The sequence below is a fragment of the Squalius cephalus genome (genome assembly GCF_949319135.1).
Source record: "Squalius cephalus genome assembly, chromosome: 20".
NCBI classification, from domain to species: Eukaryota; Metazoa; Chordata; class Actinopteri; order Cypriniformes; family Leuciscidae; genus Squalius; species Squalius cephalus.
In genome coordinates, this window is record NC_137141.1 from 3464480 (window position 1) to 3481843 (window position 17364).

Consider the following 17364-nt stretch of genomic DNA (forward strand, 5'->3'; position numbering starts at 1 on the left):
CCTCTGTGGCATATTTGGAGGACATTTTATGCCATTTTTGGGGGCATATCCCCGTAATCACTTACATTGCTGACCAGGTAGATGCCCCTGCCCCTGGAGGACGCCACAGGTTTGATGATCCACGCACCCTTGTCTTTGCTGAAGGAGCCTGAGGTTTACATGAGGACAGAGAGAGAGTGTTATCAAAGCCCAGCAGAGAAGCAGACACATCTTTCTTACTGATGTCGTTCATGTTAACAGCCAAACACACATCGAGTGCTGACAATACAGACATGTGCCCACTCACTGCTGAATTCCTGGTACTCGGCCGGAAGCACGAAGGTCTGGGGTACGATGTGGAAGTTTTGAAAGCCGTGGGTTTGCTGCATCCTCTGGATGTTTTTGTAGAGCCGGTCTTTCCGCGTGAGCTCGAACGACCTGGAAAGCAACGGGAGCATTGACCGTAAGTGCTGAGGATGAGGTTAGCGTCTGAGATAGCGGGGGGAACATAAACCCTTAAAATAACACCACAGTGGCAGCGCATGTTCGGTTTGATCTATTGCGCTGTTTCTTCCAAACAAAATGTACTCGGCTCAAACTGCCAATGAATACATGCCGTCCGCCCACTTGGAAGGCCGGTTGTGTCGACGTCGTTGTTGCTGAGTGAGAGTGTGTGTGACTTTGGGGGGAAACACACTGACTGCACACCACAAACTAGTGTTTCTTTAAACACCAGCAACTTTCGGATGAAAGAAACGTGTTACAAATCACCTGTGAGTCCCAACACGAAGCACACTTACGCTGTCTTATAAGAAAACTTCTTTTCTATTGAAATAAACTGGCCTAATTCTAAACCAGTATCGCATATCCTTTAAAGTAAAGGCCACCCCATAATGCACTGCTTACGTAAAATCCATCAAAGATGGTGGACAAATTGAGCTAAATGCTTACATATCTATATAATCCATTCATTACTGAAAACCATTATCAGATCCCACGATCAATCTTTTACTGAGCTGTTTTCAGTTGATGTGTGAACAAAACTTAGAGCGCCTCACATCCTATAAGCTCTGTGCTATGTTCCTTTTGATATAAAGTTACAACTTTTAAATTGTGTCAATTTTATCATGAAAATCCAAACAATGAAGGTCATTTTGCCGCTTTGATCAGCAAACATACATATAGAAAAACATATGTACATATGTGACCCTGGACCACAAAACCAGTCACATGGTCCAATTTTTTTTAATTGTTATACATCATATGAAAGCTGAATAAATAAGCTTTCCATTGATGTATGGTTTGTTAGGATATGATCATATTTGGCCAAGATACGACTATTTGAACATCTGGAATCTGGAATCTGAGGGTGCAAAAAAATCGAAACATTGAGAAAATCTCCTTTAAAGTTCTCCATTTGTGAGTGATTGGCGATTGTGCTTCATTCACTCACAAATAAAAAAGTTTTATATATTTACGGTAGGAAATTTACAAAATATCTTCATGGAACATGATCTTTACTTACTATCCTAATGTATTTTTGGCACAAAAGAAAACCCATACAATGTATTTTTGGCTATTGCCACAAATATACCCGTGCGACTCGTGATTGGGTCACATACAAATTTGGGCCCCGAAGCTGAAGAATGCTTGCTTGATGTGCAAGAACCAATGCGGTTCATTCTCGCGTGTTACGCAGCACGTTTGAGCAAGAACCGAACTGCAATGACATACACACCTGGGAAAGTGGTTGACTTTCTGGAAATCCTGTAGAGAGCGCAGGAGGTAGGGCTTCAGGTGCGAGCCAGTCCACATCAGGTTAAAATCATTGCTATTTGGATGCACCTAAACAGAAAACAATATTATTCTAGGCCAGGGTAAAGTCAAAAAATGAAAAAGATACTTTAAAAGTCTAAAGTTATTAATTTACAGTCATTTTCATTGCTATTACATTGGAGCTGTATTGTATTGAGCCCTCATAAACACTAACCACTGTACTGGAGCTCAGCCTGAAGAAACTGAATTGCAGGTTGAACCCTTAATACTTGTGTTGCTAAACTGAACAATGCCACTGAACTGAACTAGCCAAATAAACCAGTGGTCCTATCAGATATGATTTTGAACCTTTTTCTTGACTAATTATTATTTCATCAGACTGCTAAAGGTTTCTGCAAACTGTATGCAAAAAAAAAAAAAAATCTATATCCAAGATGAAAATTGGACGCCACTCATCCACTGCATTTAAATTTTACAGCATATAGTGTAGAACATTTCATTCCCTAACATGGCTAATGTTTAGCACTGCACTGGCACTGGCTCCCAATCCGTTACAGAATTGATTTTAAAGTCTTGATGCTGGTTTTTAAATCCTTGAATGGATTGGCTCCTGTATACATTTCTGATTTATTATCCATCCACAATCCTGGAAGGTCTCTTAGGTCATCCAACCAGAGACTGTTAAATGTTCCTCGGGTTAGATTGAAAACGAGAGGAGATCGAGCTTTTGCCGTTGCTGCACCAAGACTTTGGAACAGCCTACCTGTTTTTATTAGACCTGCCTCTACACTGCATGAGTTTAGAACAAAACCCAAAACCTATCACTTTTCTTTGGCTTATAATTGTAGCTCATTTGTGCTGTGTCTGGTCTGTTCGGTGTTCTGTTTTTGTAATTTTGTTGTACATGGTTTTAAATGCTGATGATATCTGATATAGTGTACAGCACCTTGGTCAACAATTGTTGTTTTTAGTGGTGCTATATAAATAAAGTTGAGTTGAGTTTACAGATTTACCTCATGGAATCCATGATTGACCAGCATGCCACGCACAAGACGACTCTCAGTACGCACAATCTTGAAGCCCATGTTATATTTTTCTGTAAAAAAAAAAATATATAAAAAAAAGGAAAGCAAAACTCAGAAATACTGAATCAAGAATTACAAGAACAATGGCATGTTACAAATGATAATTTTTATGAAAGCAGTCAATAGGCCTAGACATTTAAATAACATTAGACATGCTATTTATATAACTATAAAAAATTATTTGTCACTGGAAAAAAGTAAATATTTTTATATTTTGAGTAGGGCTGCACGATACTGAAGAAAAGTGTGATATGCGATAACTTATTAAATAATGCGATATTCGATACGATAATGCTTAAAGTGTGTAAAATAAACTTAAATTATCTTTAAAATATTTTTAAAATTATATAACCTACATGTGTTTCACATTCTTTTTGTGACAAGAAAACATCCCTACAGCTTCTGACAGTGAACATCAGTGTTTCACTGTAGTGTTATTTTAACATCAGTGTAAACCACGGGGTTCAGGGGTTCTGGGGTTCAGGTTATCCTACATTAGGATTATTAAACAACAGAAACTGAATAATCAAATGTAAAAATAAAACACTGCTTTGTTTTCACTGTATGAATTAAATATATCCTGATTCTTCTTAAAGCTACTAAAGTGATTCAGCCGAGAGCAGCGAGTGATTTTCTCTGTCTTTTGTTCATAACCGCAGTTATTGCAAGCGGTGGCGATATGCATATAGCGATATATACATTTGTGATATTTCGATAATTTCGATATATATTGCAGCCCTAATTTTGAGTGTGTGACGAACTAGTGTACAGTACAGAACAGTAATTATTAGTAGAGCTGCACGATTAATCGTTAAAAGATCACAATCTCGATTCAAACACGTGATCTTACTCCTAAATGGCAACGATTTGTCTCTGTCAATTAAACCTTTGACAAGTACGATCACAGCGAACATTCAGATCTGCGTTCTGACCCAGAGAGAGCCGTTGTCATGTGTAGATATGAAACTGTGTGTGAAGCTGTCTTTTCAACACACACAGTCTGATTATTTCTGTGTCACAATCATTCATATTATCACAGAAGAACTGGGATGAAAGTTTATAGTTCAGAAACAGAGTAAATCACCTTTTAAACAAAAGTAATAAATAAAAGATAAAGATTGTATCAATTACACCAACTAGGTGGCGACAAGTGACTGTTAAAAAAAAAAAAATTTGTGTGAGTCTCAATCTCATAGTCAGGGCACTGATCAGAGAGTCGGCCATTTTAAGGCCATAATCAATCGCAAAATCCTTCCAGTGCACGGAAATATTCGCTCCATAAAAAATCCCACAATGCACTGTGAGGTCCAGGCAGCATCGACGCTCACTATTTCCCACAGCGGAAGTTCTGACGGGTTTAGATGTTGAAAAACAGCATAAACATGCATTGCTAGACAGGTACTAAACATAATCTTGCTAAAATGAATAATTAATTCACAGCTGAAATGTTGCAGGTATACTGTACGTAACAATTAAAGTATTTATCAAAATGTACTTCAAATAACTTAAGTATTTAACTTAAAATTTTAATACACTGCAGCTATTAGAGCCCCCAGTAAATGACATATTACTTTGTTTAGTAGTCTATTCATAATGGTGGGAGAATTATGATCTATTTTGAACAAAAAAAAATCATGATTCCCAATTAATCCAGAATTGTGCAGCTCTTCTATACAGGCATTATATATCATAATTTCATGTTGAAGAATTTCTTTAATGTACCTCCAACAGATTTGATGGCCACATCTTTGGACACAATGGCTTCCGCACAGAAGAGGAGCACAGGAATCCTCTTCCCGACACCACTCCAGGCGATACACGGGTGTTTCCTATGAAAACACAGGTTACAGCAAAGACAACACTGCTACTTCAGATGAACTTCACATGGATATGATATTGAGGAATTACCAAAGTCCCTTTTCAAAGGAAGTCAGTTCACACACCGGCCATATTGGCAGGACCAACTCACATCTCACAAATGAATGCGTAAAATAAATACCAAAATCATGAACTGCTTTGCCAAACTCACATTTAAATAAGATATTACAAATCAGCAATAAAATCTAACATGAACTGTCCCATTAATGTAGTTTCTTACATACACTCACCTAAAGGATTATTAGGAACACCCGTTCAATTTCTCATTAATGCAATTATCTAATCAACCAATCACATGGCAGTTGCTTCAATGCATTTAGGGGTGTGGTCCTGGTCAAGACAATCTCCTGAACTCCAAACTGAATGTCAGAATGGGAAAGAAAGGTGATTTAAGCAATTTTGAGCGTGGCATGGTTGTTGGCGCCAGACGGGCCGGTCTGAGTATTTCACAATCTGCTCAGTTACTGGGATTTTCACGCACAACCATTTCTAGGGTTTACAAAGAATGGTGTGAAAAGGGAAAAACATCCAGTATGCGGCAGTCCTGTGGGCGAAAATGCCTTGTTGATGCTAGAGGTCAGAGGAGAATGGGCCGACTGATTCAAGCTGATAGAAGAGCAACTTTGACTGAAATAACCACCCGTTACAACCGAGGTATGCAGCAAAGCATTTGTGAAGCCACAACACGCACAACCTTGAGGCGGATGGGCTACAACAGCAGAAGACCCCACCGGGTACCACTCATCTCCACTACAAATAGGAAAAAGAGGCTACAATTTGCACGAGCTCACCAAAATTGGACAGTTTAAAGGGGTCATATAATGCCATTTTTGTACAAGCTAATATGATTCTTTAGGGTCTAAATTAAAAGTTTGTTATATACTTTAATTAAAAATTCTCATTAGTATTGTAAGAAAACACTCATTTTACCTGGTCAAAAACAGCTCTGTTTTCAGCACGCCGTTTCAGTGCATGTGTCTTTAAATGATAATGAGCTTTGCTCACCCCGCCCCTCTGTTCTGTGGGTACACCGTATCTAACACAATAACCACGTGTTATTCGTTATAAACGTGTGATTATGAATTATATTGAGAACGTCGTACATAGAAAACATGCCGTAATGTACCCTGAGTGTAAACCTTAGATGCATTCATTGTGAAGCCTGCAGCAAGGTTTGCAAATTTCGCAAAGATTAATATAAATACTAATATAAAGGTTAATAAAACATTACACTCACATCTTCTGGAGGTTCAGCAGTAACACGTTGGTACCGATCCGTTTTTTCTCGTTTGTAAAGCTGTCTGGTGTGAAATGATTCGCGTAAACATGAAAGCATGGACGATCGTGGGGAATCCCCGTGAGGGAATCCCCGCGTCAATCCTTTGGGCATATCGCTTCAAAAACAAAACTCAGCCACTGCATCTTCAACGGCTCAGATTTAGGAACATCCAAATGACTGCTGTGTTCCTTATTACATCTAAGAACAGAACACCACAATCGCTTAGACGCCATTCTACTCCAGCATATCAACAATGGCGGACTACTATGACGACGGCTGTCACAGCTCGCTCAGGGCGGGTCTTGTGTTGAAACACGGCTGTCAATCACAATCGCGGGAGGGGCGTACGATCTTATGACGTCACAATATCGAACGGCTTGATTTCATAGATGGTCAAACATATATGGAGATTAAAACAAAACCACTGGATGGATTTTAATCATGATAGGATGGTTGTGTACAGGCACTGCCAACAGACATTTCAGTGCAATCAACTTGTAAAAGTGCATGTACCATTATATGACCCCTTTAAGACTGGAAAAATGTTGCCTGGTCTGATGAGTCTCGATTTCTGTTGAGACATTCAGATGGTAGAGTCAGAATTTGGCGTAAACAGAATGAGAACATGGATCCATCATGCCTTGTTACCACTGTGCAGGCTGGTAGCGGTGGTGTAATGGTGTGGGGGATGTTTTCTTGGCACACTTTAGGCCCCTTAGTGCCAATTGGGCATCGTTTAAATGCCACGGCCTACCTGAGCATTGTTTCTGACCATGTCCATCCCTTTATGACCACCATGTGCCCATCCTCTGATGGCTACTTCCAGCAGGATAATGCACCATGTCACAAAGCTTGAATCATTTCAGATTGGTTTCTTGAACATGACAATGAGTTCACTGAACTAAAATGGCCCCCACAGTCACCAGATCTCAACCCAATAGAGCATCTTTGGGATGTGGTGGAACGGGAGCTTCGTGCCCTGGATGTGCATCCCACAAATCTCCATCAACTGCAAGATGCTATCCTATCAATATGGGCCAACATTTCTAAAGAATGCTTTCAGCACCTTGTTGAATCAATGCCACGTAGAATTAAGGCAGTTCTGAAGGCGAAAGGGGGTCAAACACAGTATTAGTATGGTGTTCCTAATAATCCTTTAGGTGAGTGTATATACATGTTGGTTCAGCCATCGGATGACTTAATGAAAACAGTAATGGATCCGCACGCTAGCTCTTAAAGTGACAGCAGCCTAATCTGTCAGTCATTTTGATAAGGATATAGGATATAAAGGACAGCTGTAAGGAATCAGGATTAATAGCCTAATTATTTAATTTAGTCACGACTAAAAGACTATCCAGTGTTATTTTACATTTGATTACTTTATTCAGTTTCGGTAGTATTTCTGAATACTAGTGTTAGACCTACCCAAAAACTTTTCTTTATATCTCTCTGTTTGTATCTTTATTATTCTGCTGTATGTATTTGTGCTACTTATTTCAATTTAATTCAAAGATTCAAATCAAGCTTCCTTGTGTTATGTGAACTCTTGACAACAAAATTACCCCACTGTAAAAACACAATGAGTGAGCAAACATTTAGGTGAGCGAAATGTCATTTAAAAACAAATGTGTCCAAAAAAAACAACAACTAATTTTCCAAAACGAATGTCAGGCCCTGGACATGATAACTAGTGTAAATTCTGGGTCCTAAATCTAAACTGGCCTTCATCCTTTCTGTCACTCCTAAAGCATGACCAGGAGACTGAGTTAAGCTCTGCAGCCGATGACAGACCTGTGAGGAACATCTAGACTATTTGAGGAGCGCTGTTACTATTTCAGAACTGACTGGTCTATATTTAGACAAGATAAGCTGTGAATTCATGAAATCTTTATGCAACAGCGGATGTTTGCTGATGTAGTTGTGTGTGTAGAGACTAGTTCTGCTCACTGAATATCTGAATATAATCAAGATCAATAAAGCACTGTGCTTTAGTAAAGACACTTACTCCAGCTCATCTTCAGACGATGACTCCGATTCCTCCTTCTGCTCTCTAGCGGCTGGCATCTCGGTCTCTGTGTGTGTGTGTGTGTGTGTGTGTGTGTGTGTGTGTGTGTGTGTGTGTGTGTGTCAGCTCAATGTGTGTGTGACAGCACTCATCTCCAGTCTTCTTAACTCATCTGCAAAACAATAAGCTTTTATGAGAAGGGCTGATGTGCTATTTCTTTTATTTTGTGTTTTTATTGATATCAAACAATATAATGTATTGCACTGTATAGGATGAGGAATCAAGCAAAATAAGAAAACAATGTAAAACAATTATAATGCGAAAATTAGTATTGTGTAAAATAAAACAAAAATAACTAAATTAAATTAGTTAAAATGACAGCAAACTACGAATGTACTAGTTAGCAATCAAAGATAAAGGTAAAACCAAAGTAAAACTTTTATAATTCATATAACAGTTAAGTTAGTTATTATCTGAGACAATTATTTAGCACTTGTCTACTATGATAAACTGAAAGCACCTTCCAGATTTTTCATAAATCGTTGTTTGAAATGAATATAATATGGGAAAGATGAGATTAACGTTAGTTGTGTGTGACAGAAGAGAGTTCACTAGCTGTTAGCTAACCGAGCTAACTTGACTGTGATGTAAGCGTAGAATAAAGCGTTTGAATGTGTAACACAAAATATTAGGACTTCGGAATGCAGTGTAATTAGTTTGATAATAAATGTAATCAGTAACATACCTGTTTGCGTTAAGTGAGTGTTCTTGCGTGTAATTATTAACTGTTAGCTCCATAGCCCACGCCAAAGCCCTGACGCCTGTTACTATAACAACCAGCTGACAACCGTTGTTAAGCGCATGCGCATTGAACCAGAGAATGACGGGCTCTGATTGAACCGAGTAATAATGTAAAATTAATTAAAAATCATTTATTTAACATAATTATTTCAAACATATAAAATAAAAAAATGTTGTGTGGGATTCGGAAACATATGATTGTAGTACCTTACAATTTCTTTTAAAACGTTTCCGATCTATGAAAGATATAGCTAGACCTTTTTTTACTAATGAATATATAATATACATGACCAAACAGCTCAAAAGACAACGTTTGTTTTCATAAAATAGACCAACATCTTTGAGTATAATAAACATAATGTGCTAAATACATAATTCTCAAATTCAAACTCAACACACCTCCTTTAGAAATCGTCAGATGTATAGCGGCCGGTGATTGGTCGGATCTCCCAGGAGTGGGCGGTCTTTTGGAGCACTGCCCAATGGGGTGGTGGTACGACGCGGCGCAACAGTCATCCGCGGTTTCTGATTGGTCAATGTTCATGTCCAGGATGACAGCTGAGTGTTGTGAACCTGTCGCGGTACGATGATAAGCAGCAATCAAACGCACACAGTTAATGTTATAGTTGTACAGTTAATGTTATAATTGTACAGTTAATGTTATAGTTATACAGCTCAAATACTGACTGCAGAAGGTAAGAACACTGTTACTGATGAATCGTGTCGTGTCGTTTCTTATGTATAATGTCTATGATGATCCAGTCTTGTTTATGGTTGCCTTCACAAACCTAGCGAATAGAATATGTTCTAAGAACGTTTTGCTATCGTTCCCATTAAAACATTATTTCTGAATGTAACTAAATGTTCAAAACGTCCCGTTTTTCAAATGTTTTTTTCTTTAAAAAAAAAATTAGACGAACGTCCAACTAGAACGTTTGGGGAAAAAATCATTCCATGAATGATGGATTGATAATATTTAATAAATAGATTGAATAAATGAATACAAATGTGATTTAATAATAAAAACAGTTATTAATCTACTAAATAGATTAAATTAGATCAAATAAATAAATAAAAATGAAGTAAACAAAAAATAAATATTACATTAACATATTGCATAGAAACGTAAAATAAAGTTACTTAATAGCGACTAATTTTATAAAATGATTTTTTCAGTGTATAAATGTGGTGTTTAGAAAAGACTTTAGAATGGGTTCCTAAATGAATTTAACAGTACTTCACTACTATGGTATGGAAGTACCACGGTATTCCCCTGCTCTGCTCTGATCTATGCAGGTGTTCAGTGAAGATGAGCCGCTTTCTGAACGTGTTGAGGAGTTGGCTGCTCATGGTGTCTGTGATCGCGGTGGGAAACACAGTGCAGAGCTTCAGAGATTACAGCTTCCTGTCCCAGAAACTCTACACCGGCACACCGGATTTTGGTCGGCATACACCTGATAATTAGCACCTTTATTCATTAACTAACCTTTAACACTTAACAGATCAGCATTACAGCTACATTTTCAGTTAAAGGGATAGTTCACCCAAAAAGTGATCCCGTGATTTACTCGCCCTCAAGTCATCCTAGGTGTATAAGACATTCTTCTTTCAGACGCATACAATCTGAGATATGCTGGTTCTTCCAAGCTTTATAATGGGAGTGAATGGTACCTTTTTCTTTTGAAGCCCAAAGAAGTGCATCCATCCATCATAACAGTAATCCATACGACTCCAGGGGTTAATAAAGGCCTTCTGAAGAGAAGCAATGCTTTTTTGTGAGAAAAATATCCATATCTGACCCGACACATGACCTCTGACCCGACGCATGACGTAGAAGCTTAAGTGACAAACTCAACAAGCTCAAACTCCTCCCACATTTCTGTTTAAATTCTCCTTCTAGACAGTGTTTTGTTTTGCATGACCCTCTGGGCTTCCGCGTTCGTCAGTATATCATGCGTCGGGTCAGAGGTCATGCATCGGGAGAGCCAGGATATTATTTTTATATTTTATATAACTCTGATTGTATTCTTTGTCTGAAGGAAGAGTGTCATATACACCTAGGATGACTTGAGGATGAGTAAATCATGGGCTAATGTTTTGGTGAACTAACTCTTAATGCTTCTACTGTCCTTTACATGAATCCAGAAAGTATTTGGACACAAATACATGTAATTGTGTATGTAAATAATGTGTGCTATAAATGAGAGGATTTGTCTTGTTCTTTAGTAAACGGTCTCCAGGCGAGAACCTTTGGCATATGGACCCTCCTGTCCTCCATCATCCGCTGCGCTTGTGCCATAGACATCCAGAACCGAACGTAAGGATCCTGTGTGTGTGTGTGTGTGTGTGTGTGTGTGTGTGTGTGTGTGTGTGTGTGTGTGTGTGTGTGTGTGTGTGGAGACTGAACTCTGCTGGAATCAAGCTGACGGTCCTTTCGTTCCCTCATGACAGGCTTTATCACGTCACCCTGTGGACGTTCGTTCTGGCTCTTGGCCACTTCCTGTCTGAAGCGTTTATCTATAAAACCGCTCCTTTGACCATTGGAGTCATGGCACCTCTGATCGTAGCAAGTGAGTGAGTTTCGAACATATTTTCTATGTGAATATATAGTAAAGTGTAATTTATATCCTGTGATCAAAGCTGAATTTTCAGCATCATTACTCCAGTCTTCAGTGTCACATGATCCTTCAGAAATCACTCTGATATGAGGATTTGATGATCAAGAAACATTTATATGGAAGCTTGTTTCCGCCACAGAATAATAAAAAAAATAGGTAATTGTGACTTTTTATCTCACAATTGCGTGATATAAAGTCACAAATCACAATTGCAAGAAATAAAGTTAGAATTGTGAGATAAAAACACGCAATTATCCTTAAAATGTTTTATTCTGTTGCGGAAACAATTTTCCATACATTTATGATTATTATCAATGTTGAAAACAGTTTACTATTTTTTTATTATTTTTTTGTGTGGAAACTGTGATACACTACCTTTCAAAAGTTGAAAGGGGTTAGTAAGATCATTTAAAGAAATGAATGCTGTTATTTAGCAAATAAGTATTAAATTGATCAAAAGTGACAGAGACATTTACATTCATGGCCATCAATATTGGCACACCTGCATTTCTGTCAGATAATGTACTACTTCTCACAGAAAACTGTTGCAATTACAAATGCTTTGGTATTCTCATGTTTATTTATTTTGTTTGCACTCAATCTGAGACGTTTCAATCCACAAAGAACTCCAAAAAAAATGGAAAATCCAGTGAAAAGTGTTTGAATTTGCCACAGGATTAATAACATTTCAGGATTCCTGCGACCTTTCGAGAGTGAAGTTTTCAAGTGCTTCACACTTTTTCAAGGACTTTCAGGCTCTAAATATGATCCAGTTTTAAACTTATTTTTTATGTGATGACCAAAAACACAATTTGTCCCCATTTGTAAAACTAAAAGTTTAAAGATGTAAGAACAACAAACACTTTTATTTAATAAAAATATGAAATATGAATTTACCACTATAACCAGTAGATGGTGTCAGAGGAGCACTTATTGACTTATTAGCCATTTCCACTCCATCATAGTTATTTTCACAGGTTTTGCTTATACATTTATATTTAGATATTATGAAATTCCTATTATAAAAAAATCAAATCATCAAGAAATAAATTTTTGTCAAAGTTTGACACTCAATGACTAACTCAAATGTTAGTCTGGATCACTGTCATCTACACTGTATTGTGCAGCAGCGTGTCTTACTTTCTCCCTGCAGTGTGTGTGTGTGTGTGTGTGTGTATTAGCAGAAGCAATAACAGCAGCAGCGTAGCAGATCTATTCCGCCAAGACCAGATATATCAACATTGTCATATCCATTACCATGAAATCACTCAGAGAGTTGTCATGACAGAAATGCTGTTCTTTTCAACTTTCTATTCATCAAAGATCTTGAATCTTATTTTTAACACTGATAATAATAATGAATGTTTCTTGAGCATCAAATCATCATATTAGAGTGATTTCTGAAGGATCATGTGACACTGAAGACTGGAGTAATGATGCTGAACATTCAGCTTTGATCACAGGAATGTTACTATACATTCACAGCGATTTAAAATGTTGATAATATATATTTCACAATATTACTTCTTCTTTTTTTTTAATCACATAAATGCAGCCTTGATGAGACTTCTATCAGAAACATTAACAATCTTAATTATTCCAAACATTTGACCGGTATCACGCTTGCATGCAAAATTACACTAAATGGATGTACATTGTATCTGAAATCTTGAAGTAATTCATGTCAGACTCTGACTTTCAAATATAGAAACTCAATATTTGAGAAATATTCACTGCAAAAAATAAAAAAAGATCAGCATGACTACTATCCTCAGCCATCCTATCTTGTAATCAGTGCTGTGTAATGATCTAGAGTCAGTGCTGTGTAATGATCTAGAGTCAGTGCTGTGTAATGATCTAGAGTCAGTGCTGTGTAATGATCTAGAATCAGTGCTGTGTAATGATCTAGAGTCAGTGCTGTGTAATGATCTAGAGTCAGTGCTGTGTAATGATCTAGAATCAGTGCTGTGTAATGATCTAGAATCAGTGCTGTGTAATGATCTAGAGTCAGTGCTGTGTAATGATCTAGAGTCAGTGCTGTGTAATGATCTAGAGTCAGTGCTGTGTAATGATCTAGAGTCAGTGCTGTGTAATGATCTAGAATCAGTGCTGTGTAATGATCTAGAATCAGTGCTGTGTAATGATCTAGAATCAGTGCTGTGTAATGATCTAGAATCAGTGCTGTGTAATGATCTAGAATCAGTGCTGTGTAATGATCTAGAATCAGTGCTGTGTAATGATCTAGAATCAGTGCTGTGTAATGATCTAGAATCAGTGCTGTGTAATGATCTAGAGTCAGTGCTGTGTAATGATCTAGAGTCAGTGCTGTGTAATGATCTAGAATCAGTGCTGTGTAATGATCTAGAATCAGTGCTGTGTAATGATCTAGAATCAGTGCTGTGTAATGATCTAGAATCAGTGCTGTGTAATGATCTAGAGTCAGTGCTGTGTAATGATCTAGAGTCAGTGCTGTGTAATGATCTAGAATCAGTGCTGTGTAATGATCTAGAATCAGTGGTGTAATGATCTAGAGTCAGTGCTGTGTAATGATCTAGAATCAGTGCTGTGTAATGATCTAGAATCAGTGCTGTGTAATGATCTAGAATCAGTGCTGTGTAATGATCTAGAGTCAGTGCTGTGATGATCTAGAATCAGTGCTGTGTAATGATCTAGAATCAGTGCTGTGTAATGATCTAGAGTCAGTGCTGTGTAATGATCTAGAATCAGTGCTGTGTAATGATCTAGAGTCAGTGCTGTGTAATGATCTAGAATCAGTGCTGTGTAATGATCTAGAATCAGTGCTGTGTAATGATCTAGAGTCAGTGCTGTGTAATGATCTAGAGTCAGTGCTGTGTAATGATCTAGAATCAGTGCTGTGTAATGATCTAGAGTCAGTGCTGTGTAATGATCTAGAATCAGTGCTGTGTAATGATCTAGAATCAGTGGTGTAATGATCTAGAGTCAGTGCTGTGTAATGATCTAGAATCAGTGCTGTGTAATGATCTAGAATCAGTGCTGTGTAATGATCTAGAGTCAGTGCTGTGTAATGATCTAGAGTCAGTGCTGTGATGATCTAGAATCAGTGCTGTGTAATGATCTAGAGTCAGTGCTGTGTAATGATCTAGAGTCAGTGCTGTGTAATGATCTAGAGTCAGTGCTGTGTAATGATCTAGAGTCAGTGCTGTGTAATGATCTAGAATCAGTGCTGTGTAATGATCTAGAATCAGTGGTGTAATGATCTAGAGTCAGTGCTGTGTAATGATCTAGAATCAGTGCTGTGTAATGATCTAGAGTCAGTGCTGTGTAATGATCTAGAGTCAGTGCTGTGTAATGATCTAGTCAGTGCTGTGATGATCTAGAATCAGTGCTGTGTAATGATCTAGAATCAGTGCTGTGTAATGATCTAGAATCAGTGCTGTGTAATGATCTAGAGTCAGTGCTGTGTAATGATCTAGAATCAGTGCTGTGTAATGATCTAGAGTCAGTGCTGTGTAATGATCTAGAATCAGTGCTGTGTAATGATCTAGAGTCAGTGCTGTGTAATGATCTAGAGTCAGTGCTGTGTAATGATCTAGAGTCAGTGCTGTGTAATGATCTAGAGTCAGTGGTGTAATGATCTAGAGTCAGTGCTGTGTAATGATCTAGAATCAGTGCTGTGTAATGATCTAGAATCAGTGCTGTGTAATGATCTAGAGTCAGTGCTGTGTAATGATCTAGAGTCAGTGCTGTGTAATGATCTAGAATCAGTGCTGTGATGATCTAGAATCAGTGCTGTGTAATGATCTAGAATCAGTGCTGTGTAATGATCTAGAGTCAGTGCTGTGTAATGATCTAGAGTCAGTGCTGTGTAATGATCTAGAATCAGTGCTGTGTAATGATCTAGAGTCAGTGCTGTGTAATGATCTAGAATCAGTGCTGTGTAATGATCTAGAGTCAGTGCTGTGTAATGATCTAGAGTCAGTGCTGTGTAATGATCTAGAATCAGTGCTGTGTAATGATCTAGAATCAGTGCTGTGTAATGATCTAGAATCAGTGCTGTGTAATGATCTAGAATCAGTGCTGTGTAATGATCTAGAATCAGTGCTGTGTAATGATCTAGAGTCAGTGCTGTGTAATGATCTAGAGTCAGTGCTGTGTAATGATCTAGAATCAGTGCTGTGTAATGATCTAGAGTCAGTGCTGTGTAATGATCTAGAATCAGTGCTGTGTAATGATCTAGAATCAGTGCTGTGTAATGATCTAGAATCAGCACGGTCGTCTTGTAACACTGGGTTTGTGTTTCTAGGCGTCTCTATCGTGGGCATGTTGATCGGCTTCCAGTGTATCGTTGAGCCTCAAGAGGTGATGGGAGCTCGTCAGAAGAAGAGGAACTGAGTGAGATCATCACTGTTGACGCCGCTGGCCCCGGTCCCGGACGGCTGTAACGGGACGGGCCGCTGCATGTGGACCGCGGGACGCTTTACCGATGGGTCAGTGGTTCAGTATGAGCCGGTCCTGCTATCGACTGGTTGCCAGTCACATATAAAGCCCAAACTACCTTTTTACAGCATTGAAATCAGTGTGATAATTTTATATGGTTATTTAAAGTGTAATGATCCGAAAGCAATTACAGTACCGGTACATTTGAGTTATTTTTTAAGCTATTATATTAGAAAAACACAAATGGGGTGATGATGTAGTGAAGAAAACTCTTATATTTGAGCTTCTTCTTTGTCTAGATCTCAGAGTTAAGAAGCTTTTCCATGAAGGGTTTTAGCCTCAGATGTACATGAATGTTCATTACTGGTCACGTCACTGTTAGTGTTTTCCCCAGCACACACGTGGGAAGGTTTACATGACTCATTTGTTGCAATGTTCAATTGCAAATCACTAACATGTGCAAAACACAAGACATGCTCACATCTGCACTTTAGCCATGTGGTGCGTTTAAACTAGTCATCACTCTTTATTATTGACTGTGAGATTCAATTTACAACAACTTTATCTGTATTATATTCAAAGCGTTTCTATACAAGTACTGTAAAATACACATGATTCATGAACTACATCTACATCTACTGTACATACATTCATATCAACAACACACACACAGATCAGGGCAGTAACTACACGTCTGCAGACTGACATCAGCTCTGCGAGACCGTCATCTGTCCTGTGATCATCAAAAGCGCAGAAAAGCAGTGTAAAATAATTATTTTTTTAGCTTCAGTGTTGCTGTTCTTTCTGAACTTTGCTTGTTCGGTGGATATTTGAAACCATGTGAAAGGAATAAATTGAAATTACCATGTTTTGTGATGTCATTGTGTGCAGAGCCTCCTGTTCGGCACATGACAGTCATCACACGTACAGACAATAGACTGACTCCATCTGTGACTGCGCTTTGATTTATAATGTATAAAAACATTTTTATTCCACCATGAAATAAAATAATAGCAACTTATCTAAACTCAGAATGGAGAGGGAAAGAAAGTCTGAGTTGTGAGATATAAACTCGCGATTGGAAGAAAAACGTTGCAAGTATCATGTGATGATGCGTTTCCACATCTTTTTTTCATTGTTTTAAAACTGAATGTACATTTATAAGACTCTACTTTGTGTTATATTACCTTGGCATCAAATGTCCTTAACCTCCTGAGACCCAGAAAAAAAAAAAGTTTTTTGAATTTAGTTTTTTTTTCATGTCATCACATTGGAGCATAAGAAACAAATGGTGTAAAAAAAACATTTTTGAAAAATGATATTTTATTCATATGTTATGCTATGTCCTCTGTAGTGGACACCAGGACTCAGTTGTTTAAAAAATAAAATGACATGAAATTATATGTATAGGCAAAAACAATGGAATTTTTTTTCACCAATACGTTTTGGGGTTTCAGGACTGTTTTTTTTTTTTTTTAACCAAAATTTGTATAAAGATGATTCTCAACTATGTTATGAAAGATA

The 17364-nt window shown here is 37.8% G+C and overlaps 2 protein-coding genes across 2 annotated transcripts in view; one reads left to right on the top strand and one right to left on the bottom strand.

The window, feature by feature from the left end:
• ttll5 (tubulin tyrosine ligase-like family, member 5) overlaps window positions 1-8851 on the bottom strand; it is a 147885-nt gene extending 139034 nt beyond the window's left edge. The window contains exons 1-7 of the mRNA XM_079853170.1: window positions 8748-8851; window positions 8003-8174; window positions 4563-4669; window positions 2769-2851; window positions 1718-1824; window positions 287-417; window positions 66-148 (exon numbers count right to left, since the gene is read on the bottom strand). Coding sequence (XP_079709296.1) covers window positions 66-148; window positions 287-417; window positions 1718-1824; window positions 2769-2851; window positions 4563-4669; window positions 8003-8061 — 570 coding nt within the window. The 5' untranslated portion in view covers window positions 8062-8174; window positions 8748-8851. The remainder of the gene's footprint in view (window positions 1-65; window positions 149-286; window positions 418-1717; window positions 1825-2768; window positions 2852-4562; window positions 4670-8002; window positions 8175-8747) is intronic.
• A 505-nt stretch (window positions 8852-9356) lies between these two features.
• On the top strand, window positions 9357-16853 carry erg28 (ergosterol biosynthesis 28 homolog). Its single transcript, XM_079853667.1, has 5 exons — window positions 9357-9498; window positions 10100-10245; window positions 11030-11120; window positions 11255-11373; window positions 15707-16853. Exons 2-5 carry the CDS (start codon window positions 10113-10115, stop codon window positions 15793-15795), a joined length of 432 nt encoding a protein of 143 aa, XP_079709793.1. The 5' UTR covers window positions 9357-9498; window positions 10100-10112; the 3' UTR covers window positions 15796-16853.
• Window positions 16854-17364: the final 511 nt, after the last annotated feature.